The sequence below is a fragment of the Polypterus senegalus genome, chromosome 3 (genome assembly GCF_016835505.1).
Source record: "Polypterus senegalus isolate Bchr_013 chromosome 3, ASM1683550v1, whole genome shotgun sequence".
Classification (NCBI taxonomy): Eukaryota; Metazoa; Chordata; class Cladistia; order Polypteriformes; family Polypteridae; genus Polypterus; species Polypterus senegalus.
In genome coordinates, this window is record NC_053156.1 from 222623315 (window position 1) to 222647905 (window position 24591).

The 24591-nt window shown below is 36.9% G+C and overlaps 2 protein-coding genes across 2 annotated transcripts in view; both read left to right on the forward strand.

Annotated features, from left to right (window-relative positions):
- LOC120525890 (synaptophysin-like protein 2) overlaps positions 1 to 17135 on the forward strand; it is a 37500-nt gene extending 20365 nt beyond the window's left edge. Inside the window, exons 5-6 of the mRNA XM_039748561.1 lie at positions 3681 to 3872; positions 15643 to 17135. Coding sequence (XP_039604495.1) covers positions 3681 to 3872; positions 15643 to 15759 — 309 coding nt within the window. The 3' untranslated portion in view covers positions 15760 to 17135. The remainder of the gene's footprint in view (positions 1 to 3680; positions 3873 to 15642) is intronic.
- Positions 17136 to 24285: 7150 nt separating this feature from the next.
- Positions 24286 to 24591, forward strand: part of atxn7l2b (ataxin 7-like 2b) — a 48974-nt gene continuing 48668 nt past the window's right edge. Inside the window, exon 1 of the mRNA XM_039748563.1 lies at positions 24286 to 24427. Within this exon, the coding sequence (XP_039604497.1) occupies positions 24298 to 24427 (130 nt within the window). The 5' untranslated portion in view covers positions 24286 to 24297. The remainder of the gene's footprint in view (positions 24428 to 24591) is intronic.

Here is a 24591-nt window from a genome sequence, read left to right on the forward strand (position 1 = left end):
ACAGTGTCAATTTTTCTTTGACAGTTCGGCCGAAAGTACTGCAGCTGTGACAAAGGGAAGAATCCGTTCAGTGATCATTTAGAAATTTGCAATGCAATTAAATTGATTTTTAGTGTTTTGGATAGCTTGAGTAGTGTGGACAAAACTGTGTCCTTATTGCTTCATTCAGGAATTGTAGGTGATGCCTAAGAGTTGTTTAGTAAAAAATATTTGTGTATCCTTTATGCTTATTTTGAGACTAATGCTTTAATTGCTAGTGCTTGATATTTAACCAGTGCTGGTGTTCTCTGATTGCTCTATTTAATTGTTTTGCTGTCCAAAAAAAGAAAATAATAGAACTGCTGGTGTGTCGCATTGCTTCTGCAGGTTGAGCATCTCTAATGTAGATTTCAGATATGGATTTTGGGAAATTTGCATATACATAGTGAGATGAGATACTGTATATTGGGGATGGTACCCAAGTCTAAATGCAGAATTTATTTATGTTTCATATATACTGTACTTTATACATATCCTCAATGTAATTTTATACAATATTTTTAATATTTTTTTGCATGAAACAGTTTGACACAGTAGCATCATTAGAATACATGTAACGGCCATTAAACAACAGCAACAACAAACAACAGCAGGCTTTTTGTCTGCATCTACGATTCTGTGTTTGGATTTAAAGGTTACTGTGCAAAGAGAATCGGGTAAAAACACAATGAGTAATGCACGTAGGTACAGTATGGCGGTGACAATGGTTGAGAAAAAACTGGCACCAATAGAACATGGCATTACAGCCTAGGTCAGGGGTCCTTAATCCCAGTCCTGGAGAGCCGCAGTGACTGCAGGTTTTTGTTCTGACCTGGTTGCTTAATTAGAAAGCAATTCTTGCCAATAAAGCACTAACAAGCTATGAAATTAAATTAACTCTGCTATGTCAGGTCATTCTCATATCCTAGATTTTCTTTCCCTTTCTATCATGCAAATGATTTGAAGGCTAAAATAGACGAGTAATTCTCAGTCCTTCACTTTTTTCTCTTCATTTTTCTTCCAAGTATTTAATTAAACCCAATAGTGCAGATAAATATACACAGGTGTAAATGTAAATAAGCTAAATGGAGAAATGCTGCTCTCTCTTGTCATTTGCATGTTATTGATAAGGAGCAATTGAAATAGCTGTTTAAGACAAAATTAAGCAATATGGGCTCAAAATCACTAAAGTGAAGCAGAAGTGTTACTTTAGCAATAAGTGCTTTTTATTAAGCAACTGGGTTGGAGCAAAAACCTGCAGCCACTGCGGCTCTCCAGGACCCTGGCCTAGGTCCCTTCTAAGCTGCACATGTGCTGCATTTCACCTTTTGGTTATACACCCGTGGCTCCTGAAACTGTACCTACACATACATACATACATTGTGAGAGCTAGCCCAAATACCATCAGACAAACACCGCAGTTCTACAAAAACACATGTTTTATTTACAAATTACTGCACACACACAGTGCTCCCGCACCCATCACCCTTACACGGGCCTTTAAATGTCCGTGGGCTGCCTTTCTTCTGTTCGCTGGAGCTTTGTTCTACTCCGGCACCCGACTCTCATTCCCCGACTGTGGGTAAGGGTGGCCCCTTTTATAGTCACCCAGATGTGCTCCAGGTGCTCGTTGATGTCCTTTCAGCAGCACCTCCTGGTGTGGCGGAAGTGCCGCATGAGCATCCGGAAGCACTCTGGGCATCCCTGGAAGGTCCTTCCTCGACCTTCCTTGGTGTGGCGGAAGTGCAGATCTCCTGGGCTCCACGATGTTCGGGGTGCCCCCTGGCAGGGGCCACGGGCCCCAGTGGGTTTGAGCCTCTTCGCTTTGTCCCCGTGGTCCCCTCACTATCCAGGGCGGTTGCCCCCTTGTGGCCCAGGGGACGTATAGACCATCTCCTGGTCCTTCCAGGCGTCCCAGCTTGGTCTGGCCCCCAGCCTCCTGCCACAACATATACATACACACACACACACACAAGCACTCACATCTATACTGTATACACACATATTTATTTATTTATTTTAATTGGAGCCCTGGTAGTTTATGATAGAATTTAACCTTTTTCAAATCTTGGGTCTGAGCTTCTTTTCATTTTTAAAAACACTTTTAACTTCTGAAAATCCAGTCCCAATATATTACAGTTTTTCATTGATTTTAAATTACATTTTAAATTTTACAGCTTTTTGACCTGCATACTTTTGTTTCCGATTTGGCACATTCTGCAGTAAGCAAGCTGAAGTATTGTAGGAAGTCTATGCATTTTTTTTTTCACCAACCAGAACAACATGGGCATCTGAAGCCTATCCCAGAAGCCAAGAGGGCCCATTTCCAGACAAATAAAATTATTTTCCATTAAACAGATGCACGTCATTTTATTTGTTACAACATGTTATTGGTGTTTGTGCTTGAATATTGTAGATTTGTAGCCTTTTTAAAGGATGGTAAGCTGTACCTTTTGATCAAGACTGTTGTACAAAGTATATTAAAAATCAAATGGAGAATTTGGGACAACAGACCAATTTGAGCTATCAGATTGCTCAAAAAGCTATGAGGAAAGAATGAAAGTTTTGTGTACAGCTGTGTATCACTGCAGGAGGCTGATTCACTGAGAATGGTGTCACTGGAATTTTACAGTATATTCTACTATCTCACATTCCCATTTGTGCTTCCTGGTGAGGGTCACATACAGTTTATTGAGAATTTAAAAATAATATTCGTTGAAAATTATAACTTTGCTGTTTTTATTCAATTTATTTGAAAATACAACATTATAACATAAATCAATCAAACAAAAGAAAATAACATAACCAGTACAATTGTGGGTTGTAATTTATGTGCCATCAGTTCCCTGTAAAATGTTACATTTTTAAAAAATGTTGCCGTTGTTTGAGCATAGAGGTTACAAACGCTGTAAAAGCATGGCAGTGGTGTGACAGTTATGGAGAGATTTTCTGATCACACTGCAGATGACCCGTCTGTTTCATTGGGAACACAAAAAATTGATACAGGAAGCAGTTTACCTTACTATAGAATTTGTATTGTATTGTACTTCATAACAGCAGATGTGGTTGTAGCAGAAACTACATTCTAGTTGAGGGATCAGTTTAATATAAAGATTAGGACATTTGACAACTTTATTTTATTATTTGAAGGCTGTTAAATATCTACAGTGTAACTTTCTTCCTACACACTGAACGTGAAAAGGCTGTATAGTTCTGTTGTAAATTTGAGCTTTATTTTAATAACTGTAGGCCGAATCACATGATCATTGAATACAGTGACCTATTAAACTGTGTTGCTTCCATCCTTGGAATTTTTTTTTAATAATTTCAGTGCAAAAGAAAATTTGACATGTTACAATAAATAGTGGTCAGTATATTGCTTATTTTGTTTAATTCAAACATCACAAAGATGTCCAGGTTAATTGGAAACTCTGAACTGGCTCACATGGGTGAATTTGGTGTGCGCATGATGTTGCTCTATGATGCATTGGTTCAATGTTAAGAGCTAGTTTGTTCTTTAAACATGGTGCTGAAGGGATATGCTCATGTCTTCTGTCACTTTGAATTTGAATTGAAGAGGTTTGACAATGGATAAATGAAAGTTTTGCAAATCAGACTAATGTAAGCATTCTCTCTCCCTCTCTTATCTCTGTTTCTCACAGGACTTTCTGTTGACTGTTTTCTTTGCATTTATGTGGCTGGTTTCTTCTTCTGCCTGGGCAGAGGGATTATCCAATGTCAAGAAGAGTACAAGCCCTGTATATATCCTGTCAACCGTAAACATATGCAAAAATCCGGGAAACCTTTGCAGTTCAGGTGCCTTACCCTCCATGGGAAAGCTCAACGTGTCAGTGGTGAGTTACTCAATTAAGGCAAAAAGGCAAGATCCCATTGATCCCACCCACTTCCTTCTGGCTTTTCTTTTAATAAAAAAATAGCAAAAAAAAGCCATTAAAGTTACATGTATGCTGATTTGGCAAAACAGTGTGTTATGTTTGCATATATACAGTATGTGTATGTATAGTATAGTATGTATAGTATACCATATAGTATGATTATGTATATTATTGTGTTTTTATGGTCAATAATGAAAAATCCAGTTAAAACAATTGTGAGTTGGCATCCTTGTAGCACTAGGCTATGCTGACCCATCAGTCATAATCATTTGTTGTTGGAATGAAGCTAATTATTTGGATATTTTACCTATTTGAAGTATAAGCCAATTATGAAGTTTTCAATTGTTGGTGCTGTCATCCTTGCTCAGTTCTCTAACAGTGCAATTTTGCATTTGATTTTGCCTTAAAATCTGAGTAATAGTTATTAACAAAGTGCAAATTCTAGCAGAATCTAAAAGTTGGTCTTGCATTGATTTTTTTTTTAATTTTATTTTGATGTGCCATCTAATAGCTATTATGGATTATTGTACAAAAAGTAAATATCTCTGGTCTGTATAAAGTGTCACCCTTTTCAACATTCAGTCAAAGAAACTGTTTTCAGGATAGATCTATTCATAGACCGTACCATCAGAAAAAAACTAGCAAGTTGCCACAGGATCTAGAAGCTTAAAAAAGCAGGATTAGTGTATTAAAATTTTGCATCTTTTAACAGTCCAATCTTCTAAAACTAAATATAGCTTTATTTTAACCTTATATTGTGCACCCTTATGTGTGATTCATACCATACACTGCCATTTTGTTATGGCTGCAAAAAATAAGCTGTGTAACATAATTCTGCATTAATTAAGTGCATAGATAAGGAACTATTAGATTTTAAGACATACATAAGCATCCAGAATATCATGGTAGAAATATACCGAGTTGCTAGTTTATTAGGTACACCTATTTAGTAGCATGTTGCACCTGCTTTATCCTTCAGAACAGAATGAATTCTTCAAGATGCTGGAAACATTTTTCAGGAATGTTACTTTTTCAGAATATGCTTATAAGATGGTTAACAGGCTCATCCAGTGACAATCCGTTTTTCATGTAAATATCTGACACGTCAGTATAAATGTCTGCAAAATAACTTTATGGCCCTCAAATTAAAACTGTCCCAAAGTCTGATGTTATAGATGCTGGCTTATTGTCCCAAACAGTTTGTTGAAATGGATGTGGGAAAAGTGTCTGTGTGGGATGGTTTAAATCTTTAATAATTTTTGCATTTCTAAGGTACTTTGTAAAATATATATATTCCTTGACCAGAAGCGGGCTGCCTCAGTAATAGCCTGTACTGATGTTTTCACCTCCCTGTGCAGTGTCCATGAGCTACATAGTTGCCATAACAGGATGTAATTCAGTCAGTAAGGACATACTCCACTGTGCAGCCAAGCAAGTTGATGAGCATAGATAGTAACATCCAGTCTCACCTCTGTCATCTAAGGAAGTTAGGGTGTTGCTGAGCCTTCTCATTAAATAAAAATTCTCTTCACAAATAAAGAGAATTTACATGTCCAGGGCATATACAGTGTGCTGATGGTATCCTTGTTTGGGGAATTTTCCTGAGTTCAGATTGTTGCATATTTTGAATAAAATAAAGCATTTGCTCTTAGAAACTTTATTTTTGTTAACCGCTAAGGTGCTGGACAGTGGTTTTTACAGCTTTTATTCCCCTGAAGAAAAGTCTTCTGTAGTTTTTTCAGCAGCCCATGAGCAAGACATGCTGTAAATGAAAGGTGAAAGGTATGTGTGCTTTGGCAAAGTGTGCAGATGAAGTGGTGGTAGTGGCAGGCATAATTTAGAACAGTGCAGGAGAATCAGTCAAACTGTAAATTTAATAGTAAACTGTCTTTGTTTTTGTTAATAAGTGAGTGCATTTCTCTATAAATAATGAAGCAAAAGAATGCTTCTTAAATCGGGCACATCGTGTGCAAAGTGTTAAGCACTGGTGCAGCGGAAGGGGAAGAGGGCATTTAAACAGGTATTGTAGTCATAGGAAGTAATTATGGGTTTGGAAATTGGAGAGAGGAAGAAAGTGCTTCTTAAGAAATGTCCGCGCTACCATGTTTTCATTTAAAAACACAGACATTGTTAGATGTCTAATAATTATCTAATAATAATTAGAGACATTAGTCTCCAATTTTGTATTTTGTCCACACTACTCTGGCATATATAACCCCCAGAATACAGAGACCTTTAAAAACAGTCTAGAGCTGTGTATCTGTGAAAACATCAACTCAATGTTGGAATGCAGATTTGTGAAAACCCTTCCCAGATTAGACCCTGTCATAATGTCATATTCCCTGATTGTTCTCAGTTCACAAAAGAAAATGTTTTTTCTAACATAGCAAATATAATGAAGCTGCTTTCCATGGCACTTGTGTTGCTTTCCTGTATGCATCTTTTGCGGATTATATAGTTTGAATGCTGCATACATGCATATAAGGCAGATAATTCATCTGTCACTTCAGTCTTCCAAAAAATCCCATGGCTGACAGTGTAACCATCCATTCGAGGAGGACACCTCCTTTTCCTGTTTTCACCGTGTTGGCAAACAGATTTGTCATTTAAGTTTTCAGTTGTTTCAGTCTGGGCAGTGATACTTTTGTAAACAATGTGGAAACTGTGGACAAAGATTATTTTTATTTAAAAAAACTATTTAGTAATGAGGATTTAGCCTTAGATTAAGCAGGCTGAAATCAAACAAATTGCCAGTACCAGATGCATTTTTTTTTCTAGAGTGATTACTGTACTTTTATAAACATGTGATGTATTTTTTTTCAAAAATCACTACACACAGGGGAAATTCCTGAGGACCCGAAAATAACAAAAATTGTCCCATTTCCTTAAAGGGGAGATCAGCTTAATCCAAGTAACTGTAGATCAGTAAGTTTGACATGCATCACAAGTTAATTAATGGAACCAATTACTAAGGAAAAAACTGAGCACCACATGGCAAGGAGTATTCATGAATGGTCAGCATTGGTTGAACAACAACATTTATTAAAGGATTTTTGTTATACAGAAAGTGTAGCTCAAAGTTTAAAAGAAATAAAAGAAATGGTTAACAATTGCAAAAAAATCCAAAAAATGCATGGACAAAACAAATTAAATAATAGAAATGAAAGCATCTCTAAGCATAGTTTAAATTGCAACTAACTAATGGAGTTTTTAACTCTGTGATCATTAAAGTGGTAGTAAAAGACGAGTCTGATGCTCTGGTTTTGGAATTTTAGATGGGGAGATCATGTTTCACTAATATGGGAGACTTCTGAGAGAGCAGCAAAAGTATTTGATCAGAGAAGCTTCCTATATTATTTATCTTGATTTAATGAAATTGGCGATCTTGTTGGGTTAAATGGCCTGTTTTTGTCAAAATTGTTCTATTATACAAAAATGTGCCAATGTTGCATTTTTAAGCAGTTATTAGCCAAAATGCACCCTGCTTTTAAATTGCTAAGGCAGTTTGATACTAGCAGTAATACGTTCTTGGTACAAAGGAATTAATGTCTGTAATTGGTCAAAAATTAAATAATTGAATCTTCATGTTTTGTATGTACGAGCAGAAAGTCACTATTTGTCACTTGTAAAATTAACCAAGTTAGCAATGAACTTTTTATTTCCAAGTAGGGCTATATACTGCAAGGGTCTGGCATATACCTTTCTCCAAAAGGACCTTATATGGTCCCATGCTTATCTTCACTGTTCTGTTGAGTCTAGTTGACCCAGCAATTCTGCATCTCAGTTGCAACTTTACCTTACCTTGGTATGCAAAGATGTTAGAGACTTGTCACCTTCAAGACGTACTGTTCAAGTGGCAGAAACATATGATGGAAACCACATTTTCAAAATGGAAATTTCTCTTTTAGGCTTAGTGTTGATATAAAATAAATGGAGGGAAAATTGGCTACCATTATGTTTTTTCAGGATTATATCACAATAGGTGAGTTATAGCAGTGGTTTTCAAATCCATCTGTAAGGGCTGCAGATTTTTATTCCAACCAATTTTACATTTGGTGCACTATTTCTGAAACTGGTTGGAATGAAAACTCTGTTGGCACAGGTGTACCAAGCCTGAACTTGGGAACTACTGAGTAATAGAGTTAGCCAAACCTAGTTAACACAAAGTCCTAGGTGAAATAGATGTCAAGACTTAGAGAGCAGTTATACAGTCTTCAAACTGAAATTTAATAGCAAGCACTTGTGCTTTTCAAACAAGATTTAACATTTTAGCTTGGGTTTTTGGCATGTTGGACGAGAATACATTTAGCACACAGCAATTAGAATGGAGGAAGGGAGGTTTAGACCAAAGGGAGATGCACACAAGGAGTCAGCAACTTTAGAAACCGTGAACAAGGATTTTATACCACTTTTTAGTATTTCAGTTGCTTTACTAGCAATAAAGTTAAATATTATCTTTGAATGGGAAATTCAGTTGGTTATGTGTTTTATTATTTAATAAGATAACATCAGAAAAAGTAGTACAATGTAAAATAAAAACTAAAAAGTTTACTTCAATAACAATTTTCTCAACAAGAACATTGAACAACCTCATAGCAAAGAGTATGCAATCTCATTTTAAGGATTCTATCACTTGTCTGACTGTTGAAATTAAATTTGTAATTTAGAAGATGAGCAGGAACTTTTAGGACAAGGTCTGTATATAGCTGTTACACAGATTTTTTTTTTGTTTTTTAATCATTCCAATCCTTCATCTGGTTGATTTTAATTTTATGCTTTAGTTTATGTTTATCTTGCATGTACATGATTCCAAAAACTAGATTAGGTCAAAGGACAGAATACACCACATACAGATAACGGAATATAGGGCGTCCATAAAATCCATTGACACTGAAGTCATTCAGTTTAAGTAGGTTAAATTTACTTTTTTGAAATTTGTTAACCATATGACTCCATTAGAAAATCTAAATTGATCATCTAAAATGAATTCATAAATATTTATGAATATATTGTAACTTGAACTAATTTTCTATTAATATTAACATGATTTATTTATATACTGCAAAAGACTATTCTCCTTTAGGTCATCTTCAAATTACCCTAAAGAAAGATATCACTGCACCATTTATTACAAGTTGATGCTCCACTAATAAAACATTCCTGGGATGAAGGGATAGAATTTTAAAGACATCAGCAGTAGTTCAACATCACAAGCAAAAGGAAAATATGGGAGTTTGACATAAAGCTCAACTGATGTTTGTAGACTTATCTTTGCACATACAGTAATTCCATTGTTTCTATACTAAAATAATGTATCAATGTATTTTTCATATAGCATTCATGCATATGATGTAGGTATAAGAATATTTTTATTTATCTTAAATTGGCTAACAAATCTAATTTTCTTGCTTTTTGATTTTACTTTTTGTCCCTATTCCTTTGAAAATAATGTACTATAACTAAATTAAGTATCAATTTCTTGGTCCTAAAAAATAACCTTCTGTCACTACAAGTGAAATACATACTGTATCATACTAAACTGTATCACATAGAACAAGGAACAAATGTTCTTATACATAAAAACATCTTTCTGAAACAACTGATTTATTAAAAATTTATAAACTTTAACAAAACTTAAATAAGAATAGTCAGTGACATTGAAAAATATTAGATTACAATGAAATTTGGATGAGATTTTTGCACCATATGTGTGAAAATTCTTTTTTGTTAGATTTGTTAAAAAAATGATTGAGACCAAATAAACATTCCATAGTGGTATTCTCAGTTGTCACACACACATACTTATAAACTATATATAAATAAGTGTTTATTTTGTTCTGGGGATTTGACATGAAAAACAAAATGAGGAAAGAAATGTAGTAACTGGTGCATTCAAACAGGGTTTACCTGGTATAAACATTAAATGTCTTCTATGAAATATAGGGAACAAAAGTAAAATTTATGACCGATGTCCCACTGTGGACAAGAACACAATAATGATTTTTTCCTAAGACAAGTGCTTCAGTTTATGTTGAAATTATAAATCACACCAAAACCACTCTTTAATTTAGAAAGAAAATTCACTGTAACATGTATAGGGTGAACTCCCCCTTGACCTCCAGCCCCATTGGACAATTTTCCAATTCACAAAATCTAATTCATTTACAGTTTTGTCACACTTATATGGTAATTTTAAGTAGTTTAAAATACATTTTAAGCCATGTCTTTTTAAGAACAACTTAAGTAGAATAACTTGTCAAGTTATATTTATAAGACTTGAAAAATAATAAGTTTGACATTCATTAATTTTTTTAAACCTTCGTAGAACATAAGAATTTTTAATAAATGAGAGGAGACCTTTCAGTCTATCAAGCTTATTTTGTTATCTAAGAGCTGAGTTTTCCCAGCATCTCATTTAGATACTGTTAAAATGTTGTAAACGTTTCTGCTTCACCTACATGGCTTGTTAGTTTGTGCTTCCTGGCTTTGTTCTCAAAGGAATACTCCACCTGAAAATGATCATTTTTTTAAGCTGTTACTTACTCCCTCTTGTTTGTAGTAACTGTGGAGAACGGTAATGAGAGTTCCTTACACAGTAGGCTTCTATGGGATCAATGCTGAACAGTATCAAAATGTCCATGGAAAAACATTTCAGTTTGCTCATCAGATAATCAATCATATACTCATAAATGAATTCATTAATAATTCCACTCACTATTACAGCTTGGAAGAACATAAATGCTTACTGTATCATATAAGTAACAGGTACAGACAATTTTTTTCATATATTGTTTCAGATGCCAAAACATAAATCGAAAAGTGTTAATGGCATAACTATGTTTATTTGGAAGTTAGTAACCAAAACAGAAGGAAAAAAAATTCTATAGAGGTTTAGTACAACATATGTCCAACCAACTCAAGAATAGTAAAGAATTAACTACAGCAGTGGGACAGTCCTGCAAATGATAAATTGAAGAAGAAGAAGAATAGTCATGAGAAGTGGTGGATTAATTAAATAGTATGGCCAGAGATGTACCATTGATAGGAGTCTGCAGAGCAGGGGCTGAGATGGGCAGAAAGCATTCATGGACAATTGTATAGTATGGACCAGATTCAGAGTTAGATTTGCACTGTGAAAAGTTTTTCCACTTTCTGTACTTGCTGTCTTCAAGCCTCAATGGTGAGAAAAAATAACCAGAATAACAATAAATGCCAATTACAACACAAGTAATAATGTTATACTTAAGTTTCTATTAAGGATTTTTTTGGCATACAGCCTACATCAGGTACTGCGAGGAGAAATTAACTTGAATAATGGCAGATTGAATGTTTCTGGTGCAGTCAGGACATTCTCCCTCGATGTCTGTCAGCTGAGGTGATCTCTGTTCATGGGCTGATGGCTTGGTGGAGTCAGAGTATGCAGAAATCATCTTAGGTAGAAGGCTATGGAATGCAGCAATTCAGACATCCCAGGCTATGTTCCCCTCAAGGTGTACGGCTGTACTCCTTTTTTCAGAATGCTAACTTTAGAACTGTCGTGCAGTTTTTATCATGTCACTCACTCACGCTTCTACCCACCAGTTTGGAAGGGCTGCACAACTGTTACCATGACCGTCAGTCATCACTCCTGATACTCTGGAAAATGTCATTTGTTTGTTGGTGCTTTGTGGTGATCAGTACTTTATAGGAACCCCATCCCCCTTGTGTAATATTGGTTAGCGCCGATTGAAGAAATCGGTCATAAACAGAAGGTAACCGCTCATCTGTTATTTACACCCACTTATCAGTTAAAAAAAAAAACATTGAATCTCAGGTCAATGGTGGTGGTGCTCCAGTGTGTCCAGGCTCCATCAGAGGAAAGGTTCTCAAATGCCAGAGTGTAGTAACACTTTGTAAACCTTTTAAGATAATAATATTAATTTGGTATAATTAGCCTATCAGTGTCTATCTAGAAACATATCCATCCCTTTTGCTAGAAATCACTAGAAGCAAAGAATCTTCATGACATTTCTCATGGCAGAGGCCCAAGAAATACTTTTTTGTGGACATATACTGTATTGCACATTTTTGATAATAAAAAGCAATCAATTTGTAAAGAAAAATTTAAAAGCAACTACATTAACATAGTATTAACAATAATAATTACTAGAAATAAATCTATAAATAATAGGGTCACTATTGTCATATGTGCAAAGTACAGTAAAATTCTTACTTGTATGTGTTAGTCAACATGCAACATTCCACCGCTTTCTAGCACCAAGATTAGTGAGTATAACCACTGTAAATCAAAGCTTCTGTCATTACCCGAAAAACCTTTGAATATTTGTCAAGTAATATATATATATTATATATAAGGGCGGCACGGTGGTGCAGTGGTAGCGCTGCTGCCTCACAGGTCCCGGGTCCTCCCTGTGTGGAGTTTGCATGTTCTCCCCGTGTCTGCGTGGGTTTCCTCTGGGCACTCCGGTTTCCTCCCACAGTCCAAAAACATGCAGGTTAGGTGGATTGGCGATTCTAAATTGGCCCTAGTGTGTGCTTGGTGTGTGGGTGTGTTTGTGTGTGTCCTGCAGTGGGTTGGCACCCTGCCCAGGATTGGTTCCTGCCTTGTGCCCTGTGTTGGCTGGGATTGGCTCCAGCAGACCCCCGTGACCCTGTGTTCGGATTGAATGGGTTGGAAAATGGATATATATATATATATATATATATATATATATATATATATATATATATATATATATATATATATATATACACACACACTTCTTCATTGGTGATATTTTCAAATTTTTACAAAAAGAATGTGAGTATGATATATATATATATATATATATATATATATATATATATACAAAATATATATATATATAGATATATATATATATATAGAGCATACTCGCTTTCTTTTTGTAAAAATTTGAAAATATCACCAATGAAGGAAGTGTTGTGTGCTCTTATAAAATCACCAAGAAGTTGCCTGCCTACAGTGGCATCTAATGCCAGTTCTTCTGCATTATTATTATAGATTATGTCAAGAGTCACAACTGCTCATTCACCAAGCACAGCTTTATCAATTTGTTATTGGAATAGTAAAGTAAGAGTAGTAGGCTTGCCAGATGTAAATTAGGTAAGAAAAATTTGCTACTGGAGGTTTGTTTAGTATATGATAACTCTACAATAGCTGGAGATTTCACCCCAAACCCTCCTCCTTTATCTGGACCCAGTAAAAATATTAGTTAAAATATACTAGTAAAAATATTAATATTAGTATGAATAAATAATATTTCATTATTAGGCTACTTATATAAGTTCAGAGCTTATTAAATACACAGATCACATTCATGCTTTGAATATTATTGATCTTCACTGCTGCCTACAGTATGAAAATATATGACATTTTATTTAATATAAAACACAAATCCACTTACCTTACATAATCCTTACTTCTGTTATTTTGCTACCATTTTCTGACATTTTGTTAAAAATTTCCAGTATAGTTTGCACTCCTAGGTTCCCATTCTGAAACCTTATAAAAAGAAGTGGTGCAGGAGATTTTCTTTTTATATGTTTTAAATTAATGGTTCCCAGCCTTTATTCCTCAAAGATTCCCCCAGTGTACCACAACAATAGGTGACTCTCTGCCACACACACAGGCCATCTATTTACCCTCTTAAACTTTACTGATGTCTTGACAAAGGTGCTTGCTTTTAAAATCATATTTACTATCAGAACAATATTTGCTGCTAGTGCCATTACACCGTCTGTGTTTTTTAAAGCCGAATATGAAATTAAAAGGGCATTTTAAAAACAGTCTGTTTGTTTTATTTATTAAATTAAAGTTATTTTTACGAGTGCCTAAATTTCTTAATTATAAAATGACTAAGCATTTTTAAGCATAAATAATTAACCAGTAATTACCAAAATACAGAATTTGTCACGGTAGATATTTTTGATAACAAAACCTTCTCACTACTCACTTGTGTTAAGGATTACTTTTAAATTAAGAAAACATTAAGAACTTCAGAAAATAAAAATGAAAAGTAAATTTTAAAAAGTCAGAATTAGTTGCTGCAGACCTATTTTCATAACCTAATTACAGAAGCTACTTTGTTATTTTCTGAAAGAAGCACTGGAGCGTTTTCTTTTCACATACAGAAATCAAGTCGGAAGAAAAGACAAAAGTACTGTATAGGGCTCTGTCAGCAGTCAAGTAAGCTTCACAAAGGTGGCCAACTCTGACACTTGCGGAGTTTTGTGGCAGTAGTGGTGTGTGTGTGTGTGTGTGTGTGTGTGTGTGTGAATGCAACCTACTATTTTCTTCATAAACTGTCAAATCTTTGCATCATGCTAAAACAATTAAGTTTTTTATGGCAGTGTGGTATGTCACTTTCATTTCACTTTTTCTTGTTGGGTCCTAACAAGCAGACCATTCTCATTCTAAATATACTGTAGGTTAGTAGCTGTGATGTACTTTGATTTTAATGCCAGGTGTAAATGTTATCCAGCTAAACTACTGTATATATGGATACAATCTAAATGTAAAACACACATTAAAGGGAGTTTTGAGAAAGCTGGCTGTCATTGCTGGTTATATGTAATATGTATTGAATATCAATAAAGCGGGCCTCATAGACTTTTCATAAGTTTGCCATTTCTGCTGTAGCTTGAATTTTTTTTATTTATTTTTAGAATTTTAAGAATTATGTTGGTATTTTTCTGCTATAGTTTGTTGCAGCAACCCCACTTAAATAATTACTTTGCCCAGTATTTTGAAACCTTGTGTTGAAATATGCTATATAACAATTATTTGAACACTCATTCAGCTTCTGCCCTGAGGAATTCCACCTCCAGGTCTGTGTATGAGGCTACCTTGATCATAACTTTCAAAAGTCTGTGGAAACTGTCATTTCTACTTTACATTTTAAATCTCACGATTTTATTTCTTTTACAATTTTGCTCTTGTGTGCCTCTTATGGTATTATTTGTTTTGCTGTGCTGTCTGTTATTACTTACTGCTCCTCGACTCCATAGTGGATTCTGTTAATTTTTGATTAGACGTCAGGGTATCGGGACATTCACATACACATCCCAGTCATTTGAGTTTCTTCCTATTTTTTTATCTTTTATCTGAATTTACATTATCTCTTGTGTTTTGTGCAACTTAGTAAAGCACCCTGAGATGATGCTATTGGTGATGGTGATTTGTAAAATACTGGTTTATTTATTGAATGATTGGTTAATTTTGGTGGTAAAAACCTGAGAGGGAGAAAGAAATAGAACTGTGAATGTGAAGAAGAAACTGAAGACATGCACATAGTACAGGGTGGTCCAGATCTAATTATGCAGATCCAGATCATCTGGATGACTTTGATTTATGCGGGGACGATTCCAATTTGGCGTGAAGATGATTCTTCATGTCGTCAGTTCGCACACTTCTCGATGGTCCGGGATTTTTCGGGTGATTTTCTATGTAATAAACTTAAGTTATAGCGGAATAAAAATTGCATAATTAGATCTGGACCACCCTATATACAGTATTATGGAGAACAAAAAGGTCATTTTTACTTTGTGTGTTTAAAAATGCAGTGTGAAGGTTAATGTGGAAGGTGTACAATAAAGTTGCTTTGATATAATTATTGTGTGTATATCTTGGAAGAGTAATTTTAATCCTAAACTGATTTTTTGGATACTACAATACTTGATCATAACATTTCTTTTCTACTGTTTACAGATCTTTGGCTTCTTGAACTTGATCCTGTGGGGGGGCAACTGCTGGTTTCTTTACAAGGAGACCCCCTGGCACAAACCACCCCCTACTCAGGGTGCCACAGAAGAAGGAGCTCCCTGAGGTTAAGATATTTGCATCTCAGAGGTGGTGTGCCCAGGGTGCTGATTCCTTCCTTCCAACAAAGCCGGAGGCCAAGTGTAAAATCTTGGGGACACAAGCCAAAAACCGACCTGTACTCCTGTATAAATGGCTGCACTGATTGTGTGTTTTTTTTTTTTTTTTTTGCAGTCACATAATTCCAGAAAAAAAAAAAACACGATAATAAAACTGTTACTCTTATGTGGCCTTTTCTAAAAAAAAAGAAAAAAAAAAGCAAGGACTTTGCAAACAAGCCATGTTGCCTGCAAGCACCTTTTGGTTATAATAAGTCCCAGTAACTTTAAGTTCATAGTTTTGCACTTCAGCAACACTGGGAGATTTCTCTGTGATGTTAGGTATAATTTGCCTAAAAAGTGCTCTGTTACACTTAAGTCCTGTGACTTTCATTGTTATTATTTTTTTTTTTTTTGGTTTTTGTGGTGGGGAGCTTATTAATGTTATTAGCACTATTATTCTTTTTGTTTCACATTATATCTTTAGAATAGAGTGAGTACAATTGGATTATTCTGTACTGAAAAAAGAATTAATTAAGGCTTTGGGGAGGGGGTAAAATGCATTTTTAGGCAGCTTTCATACACTGTTTTCTTGGGTTTTAATGGTCAAGGTGCAAGGCACTAAACTACATTTTCTTATTAAACAAAATATTGTTTACATCCTGGTGTTGCATAGGTATACTGTTTCTGGAATATTGGAGAAAGGTTGAGTCAAACACAACTGTGCAGCCAAATAGTTAAAAATAAAATTGCTGACCAATCAGCTAATTCTAGCATTAGCTAACATTGACTTTTCTTAAAGAGCAGAGTGTGATTGTTATATGTATTGTAGAAAAGGATATAGTTTGCTAAAATAAGGTAAATGTGTTTCCTATTTTTAAACACCAAATTTACATCACAACCCCTTAGTCACTATGTTTGAAGCTGCTAGGCTGGTTTCCATCTGCATGTTGTTTTCATAGTCTCATATCTGTCCAAAAAACTCCAGTTGTGCACATGCATGCCGTTACTGTTTTTGAGTATTGTCACTCTGAACTGGATTTATGTCTACTACCAGTTGAGCGGGGGTTTATTCTGATTCAAGTGTTATATACTATACATTTAAAGTTGCCAATATTAATATTTAAATTCGAGTGAGTGTTACACACTCACGAGTTGGTTATCTTGTATGTGTGCATTCTTGTTATTTAATTATTTAGCTGACGTCAACTGGAACTGTAGGTCTGAGAATTAGTGCCAGACTAGCTTTGATTCACCAGGATGTTCCCTACTAGAATTAATTTAAGATGTTAACAATTAAGGCAGGTTGTGTCACCCTTAAAAATAAAGTGTGATTTAAAGTAATTGGCTAGTTTTACTTTGTGGTCATCTATAAACTGGCATCTCGTTTTAGAGCTAAAAAAAATGAAGGTAGTGGAAGACAAAAAAAAATAACTGTTGATATATTTTAGTGACTCCAGTCAGGCTGGATGTGCAGAATATTTGCATCATGTTAAATTACCAAGATAAATTTAAATAATATGTAAATGCCTTTAAATCTATTATTAAATGTCTTAACTTTACATATGATACAACTAATTTAGTCCATCCACTTGCAAGCCTGCTGTGTTCAGTTGGAGCGTCATGGGCATCTGAAGCCAGCTCCAGCAGCATTGAGCATAAGGCCTGGACCAGCTGCCAGACCACTGTGGGACACAACCACTCTCATGTGGTCAGTGTGGAGTTGCCAGTTAACTGAACACACACACATCTTTGAGATGTGAGAGAAACCTTCATATCAAAACTGAAAAATGTGAACCCCCTATTTTAAAGTGTGTGTGCACTGTATCTTTTACCAGCTTTGATACAATCAATGTAGGTATTGGTTCACTCATTCATTCACCTATTCTTTAAATTTTCAAGTCACCCTGTGGTGGAAGGTAGAACAGAATGCTGGTTTATTTTGAGGCACACTCCCCCATCAATCCAGGCTACCTCAAAATCTTAATTTAAGCTCACTTACAGTATATGTCTTTAGGGTTATGAGACCAAAAAAAATTACTATGTAGGAAATGCATGCAGACCCTGGGAACGAGTGCAAGCTTGAAAAAAAATGGCATAAAGGGCAGGATTTGAACCCAGTCTCCTGGAACCATAAGGTCACCTTTTTGCCTAAATGTTATGATGTAAACCTACAGTCTCTTCTGCATTTGCATATGTTTCAGCATTACATATGTGAATGGCCTACACAGGAACTAAGTGAGAGCTTTTAGGACTGGTATACCACTTAAAAAGATTGCTGCACTATGTGGAATGCAGCTGAGCAAACTAGGACACAACAAAAATTCAGTAGGTCAAGCAGGTGGGAGTAGAAGAATTCAGATAGGAGCTTGACAAACTTGGATGGTATCCACTTAATTCACTTCTTTTTAGGGGTTCTAGGCATACCAATTTAAGTTAGGTAGCCCATATTATTACAGAGGGAAATTTGGCATTGACTCCTAAATTCTTTTGTGAAGTTTTTCTGGTTCATAAGACCCACCATGTGCCCTTCATTTTGTACTCCCATATATCTGTATATTTTTACTGGTTATACCAGTTTGTACTGCTCACACTTGAAACTGGTTGCTAGTGTTTGTATGTCCTGTAATTGAACTGGGGCCATGTGAATGTACTATATATATTGCTGGTTTTCTGTAACTTGAAACATTTCTCCAACCTTTCAAACTGTTCTACACATTGCTGTGTAAGTCATTGCTTGTGCTTAGACATATCTTGTCAGTATACAGGTAATAATGCTAAAAGTGAAAGCTGTGGACAGCATTGTTGGGGTGGCCCACTTTCAACTCTTAGTTGGTTGTGGTCATGAAGTTTCAGCTTTGTTTTCCTTAGGAGTATTTGGCTTCCAGTTTGCCTTGGTACTTCCCTATTTGCACTTCTTAATGTACTGATGCATAAGAGGGGATACTACCCAGAAGTTCAGGATTGTGCTACTCACTGCAGGTTGTTTATTTGTGCTGAGTGGGGGAAATTACACTTTTTGTGTGAATATCCAGATGATAACAGAAATTGGATTTGTAGTTAACTTGATATAAAATTATATAAAAAAATATGTTCTTTGGAACTGACATCTTTTGGATAGGATAGTGTTTTGCTAGAAGACACACTTCTCAGTAGAGAAGAAATGTTACAAATAGTAGGATACCACTTGTTCAGTGATGCCGTCCCATCAGATCTGCTTACATTTTTTTCTGCATAGACTTAAATCAAGATGATGAGCTGGTCTTATTGCATAGCTGCCGCATGCCTTCCTAAACTGACAAAATACAGTGGTGTGAAAAACTATTTGCCCCCTTCCTGATTTCTTATTCTTTTGCATGTTTGTCACACAAAATGTTTCTGATCATCAAACACATTTAACCATTAGTCAAATATAACACAAGTAAACACAAAATGCAGTTTTTAAATGATGGTTTTATTATTTAAGGAGAAAAAATCCAAACCTACATGGCCCTGTGTGAAAAAGTAATTGCCCCCTTGTTCAAAAATAACCTAACTGTGGTGTATCACACCTGAGTTCAATTTCCGTAGCCACCCCCAGGCCTGATTACTGCCACACCTGTTTCAATCAAGAAATCACTTAAATAGCAGCTGCCTGACACAGAGAAGTAGACCAAAAGCACCTCAAAAGCTAGACATCATGCCAAGATCCAAAGAAATTCAGGAACAAATGAGAACAGAAGTAATTGAGATCTATCAGTCTGGTAAAGGTTATAAAGCCATTTCTAAAGCTTTGGGACTCCAGCGAACCACAGTGAGAGCCATTATCCACAAATGGCAAAAACATGGAACAGTGGTGAACCTTCCCAGGAGTGGCCGGCCGACCAAAATTACACTAAGAGGGCAGAGACAACTCATCCGAGAGGTCACAAAAGACCCCAGGACAACGTCTAAAGAGCTGCAGGCCTCACTTGCCTCAATTAAGGTCAGTGTTCACGACTCCACCATAAGAAAGAGACTGGGCAAAAACGGCCTGCATGGCAGATTTCCAAGATGCAAACCACTGTTAAGGAAAAGAACCATTAGGGCTCGTCTCAATTTTGCTAAGAAACACCTCAATGATTGCCAAGACTTTTGGGAAAATACCTTGTGGACTGATGAGACAAAAGTTGAATTTTTTGGAAGGCAAATGTCCCGTTACATCTGGTGTAAAAGGAACACAGCATTTCAGAAAAGAACATCATACCATCAGTAAAATATGGTGGTGGTAGTGTGATGGTCTGGGGTTGTTTTGCTGCTTCAGGACCTGGAAGGCTTGCTGTGATAGATGGAACCATGAATTCTACTGTCTACCAAAAAATCCTGAAGGAGAATGTCCTGCCATCTGTTCGTCAACTCAAGCTGAAGCGATCTTGGGTGCTGCAACAGGACAATGACCCAAAACACACCAGCAAATCCACCTCTGAATGGCTGAAGAAAAACAAAATGAAGACTTTGGAGTGGCCTAGTCAAAGTCCTGACCTGAATCCAATTGAGATGCTATGGCATAACCTTAAAAAGGCGGTTCATGCTAGAAAACCCTCAAATAAAGCTGAATTACAACAATTCTGCAAAGATGAGTGGGCCAAAATTCCTCCAGAGCTGTAAAAGACTCATTGCAAGTTATCGCAAACGCTTGATTGCAGTTATTGCTGCTAAGGGTGGCCCAACCAGTTATTAGGTTCAGGGGCAATTACTTTTTCACACAGGGCCATGTAGGTTTGGATTTTTTTCTCCCTAAATAATAAAAACCATCATTTAAAAACTGCATTTTGTGTTTACTTGTGTTATATTTGACTAATGGTTAAATGTGTTTGATGATCAGAAACATTTTGTGTGACAAACATGCAAAAGAATAAGAAATCAGGATGGGGGCAAATACTTTTTCACACCACTGTATAACCTGCTGTGGCACTCAGTACCACTTTCATTTGAAGAAATGAGGAAGCAAGGCATGTATTTAAATGGGGAATCCCCTTTAAGGGAAGATCCAGCCTTATGTTGAAGGTTGTGCTGGCTTGAAAAGCAAGAGGTGCTAAACTAGATAGCCATCCTAAAGATGCTTGATACTAGGCTGTGTATGCACAAATGCCTCACCCAGTCCTGGGCATCTCTCTGATTGAAACACACAGTTTCATGGGATATGTATTTTCAGCTGCCAGAAAGCAGTATACAGATGTCTTATTTAATGAGGGCAACCATCCTTAAAAAACCCTCTAGGTCATGAGGGTGATAGAAGAAAGATATCTATTTATGACTAGTATCAAGCCAACTTAATTTAGTTTAGGGGTGAAGATTCTGAAGTCCAGCTTAACAGAATTAATCACAAGGCAGGCGACAACCCTGGATGGAGTGGTAATCGGTCATAAGATATAGCCAGGCACATATGCACAGTCTATCATACCAGGCCAGTTTAGAGATGTTGATTTAACTAAAACAAGTGTGTTGCACCAAATTGGCCTGTTCAGCTGAGTTAAAGAAAATCTGCAGCACAGGAACTTAACACAGCTTCCAAGGGAGTGGAATAACTGCACCTTAACTGGCTTGAATGTAAGAACACTGTCAAACGGTTTTATATCTACAAGTTGATGAGGTAGGAGCTGCATAACCACATATGCTATGGGTCCTTTATTTGTTCACCAATGACTGCTAACATAAGCCGTCCTTTCCCTGTAAGTCTGCTCCTAGCACAAATCAAAATTTGACCCTACCTGAAATTTTCCTTGGCTTAGCCAAAATATGTAATGTTTTTGAGCATTAGTTCATCAGACAAGAATGATTTGCTCCTTTCAACAATAGTTGAACATTTCATATTGCCCTCTGGACGTTTTTCACATTATGTTGGTTTACTGGTCTTTATTATATTACTAATGTCCACTTTCGTCTAGGTAGGTTTCCAAGCCACTTTCCATAAGAAATAACCCACTTTTAAATATCCTTTTACGTGGTGCAGTAATTAGTACAGCTGTTTCGGAGGCCCAGGAGACTGAATTAGAAGTCTGACCAGTTTGTGTTGATCTGGTCCTTGTAAGGATTTTCCTAACACAAGCCAGATGTATATGATAGGTGTCTTGGCAGATCTAAACTGACTTCATGTATATGTGTGAAGATCAACTCTGATGAGCTGACGCTGTATTCAGAGCTGGTTTCTGCCTTTGCCTTACACCTGACACTTGTGGCACAATCTCTGGCTGCTTACTGAATATGTTTAATCTGATTTTAGGGTTGTAAAGTGGACAAATTACTTTTTACATTCTGTAATGCCCTTCATGATCAGTAGAATCATAAACTATGTTCTGAAATGGTGAAGACAAACTGGTAATTGAATAAAATATTAATTTATCATACCTGGGCTGATACTCCATGATAGGGGTAGAAGCTCAGCAGTTCAAGAGAGCCTTGGAATAGAGTTGCTACTCCTCTGGTTTGAGAGGAGCCATTTGAGGTGTTTGGCCATGTTGGAAGGATGCCCGCTGGGCATCTCTCTAAAGCTCCTCTGGTCAGAGACAGTGTGGCACACTGGAGGGATTATATCTCTCAACTGGTTTGGGAATTCTAAAGGAGGAGCTGGAATCTATAGCAGGTTACTGGGAAGTCTGGGGTGACCTGTTTAGCTGGCTGCCACCGTGATCCTCACCAGAAAAATTTAGGGAAATAAAGATGAGATTAAGTTATCCATTTATTTTTACTTTTACGGGGAGTCAAAGCCCAGAAATGAAATAACGTACATTCACCCATAATGTTTTAAGTGTTCTTAGAGTTTTCTTTCAATAGGCTATTTCTTATTCAGAACTAACAGAAGATGTCTAGGCTGACATCCATGACAATTCAACTTGCTACTTTTTACCTGGAGGATCAGAAGATTTACTGTATGGTAGTCATTGTACACCTCATCCTTTTAACAAGAGAAAACCCAGCAAACTGATGACACTTGTGCCAGTGATCTTATCCATTCAGTCACTGTGAGAGCAGAAGTAAGGATGGAAATCAGTAGGCTTAAAGGTTCTTTCAAATACTCATCTGCCACTTTACTGCCACAGTCTAATACAATCACTGCAATTTATACCACAATCCAGCCAATTAATTTATCACATCTACTTGTGCTGTAGAATGTTTATTAAAAAGGTAAATTTGTATAGCAACCATGACTACCCGATGGCTTCTGTTTAACTTTGGACATGCAATACAGGACACAATATACTATCTGTGTACAAGAATACTGTACTTTGTTTTAATATTTTGTAATAAAGTTGCCTACTGAAAATCAGGATTGTTTATATAAATAAAGGCAGCTTTGTCTAGAGCTTGAGTGTTGTGCCCCTGGTTTAGTGCTTGATTTCTCAGAACTTGTCTGAATGTGCGAGTTTGTGCCTGAGTGCAAGATGCCTTTGTGACACAATACTGAAGTGTATTTGAGCACCAGTAACCTTAGAAAGTGTTTATGTCTCCATAGGTAACTGAATTGGATTTCTCTGCTTGGGTGTAATTTGTGTCTCCGCACTTGACTGACATGATTAATTAGTGGCATGCACATACAGACATGTATTGTAGATATTTATTTAGCGTTTGAATTGCCTTTAACTCATTCATGAACATCATGTGTTCACTTGTGTTTTTGTATTGGCATCATTTTTGAGATTTTTATTCTATGTGCAATTTTTACTTCTGTTAAAGTAAGCAAACTGGGCTTTGCTCATTCACTAAGGTGTAAACGGCGGGGGCGTACTACGTCCACTCCAATCGAGGCTCATTCTGCTTTCGTTTATCCGGGACAGGTCGCTCGCTGTCTCGGAAGTGTCATTGTGGGCAACAAAGCGCCTGCGCAGAAGAACAAGTCGCACTGGCCAGCGGGAGACTAAGCCAAAACCGTTAAGAGCTAATAAGTCATTGAACGCTGCTTGTCACATCGTGCAGACCCGTTAGATACAACACCCACCTCGAAGCGTGTAATATTTATACAAAATCGGATTTTCAGATGTCTAGTGTCTGCGTTCTCATAGACTTGTGTATATTCCACAGCCGCTTTTCCTACATTATAAGATAAGTCACTTGGTGGTCAGGGTCTCACTGTCCCGTTCCCCAATTTCTTTGAATGTTGCTGTCACAGTTTTACGCAAACCTACTTTCTTCTAAAAAGTGTCTACCGTGACATTTCTTCCATGTACACCGACGCCTCACACTGACTCGTTTTTATTCCTCGTAACTCAACAAATGCAACTAATACGCTTGTAACAGCAGTAACAGCTGATGCAACTAAAGCCGACAGCAGAGGGCAGATAACCGACCCGCACGAGGATAGCCGTTTAACGCCGTGGGCCTGTTACATGACCACGAATACGTCACTTCTCTCTAAGAAGCGGAGAAGCAGGCTCGTTCGCCCTAGACCCCTTTAAAGTAGTGCGAGAGTCGTGTCCGGGTGCGCGCACGCAGGGGCGGTAGCTTCCCGCGGGTACGCGACCGGTGACGTCAGGGGCGTGCCCGCGTGGTGATGATGGCGGTGCGTGCACGCGCGGCAGCAGTAATGGCTGCTCTGGATCGGCGGGTTCCGAGCCTCGATGAATTTGCGGGCCAGAGCTGGAGCTCCTGGGTTGAAAGAGCTGACATTTCTGTAGCGGATGGTGAGTGAGTCACTCAGCGACAATATAGATGGGGTTGAGACATACCGGAGGCCGGGTGGAGGTTTATTTTCGCAGAAAGCGACGGTGTCCCGATCCCTTAACCCAAACAAAGGACCCGCTGGGTCCTAGCGCCGGCCAGATATAACTCTACCAACTGGGGGGGA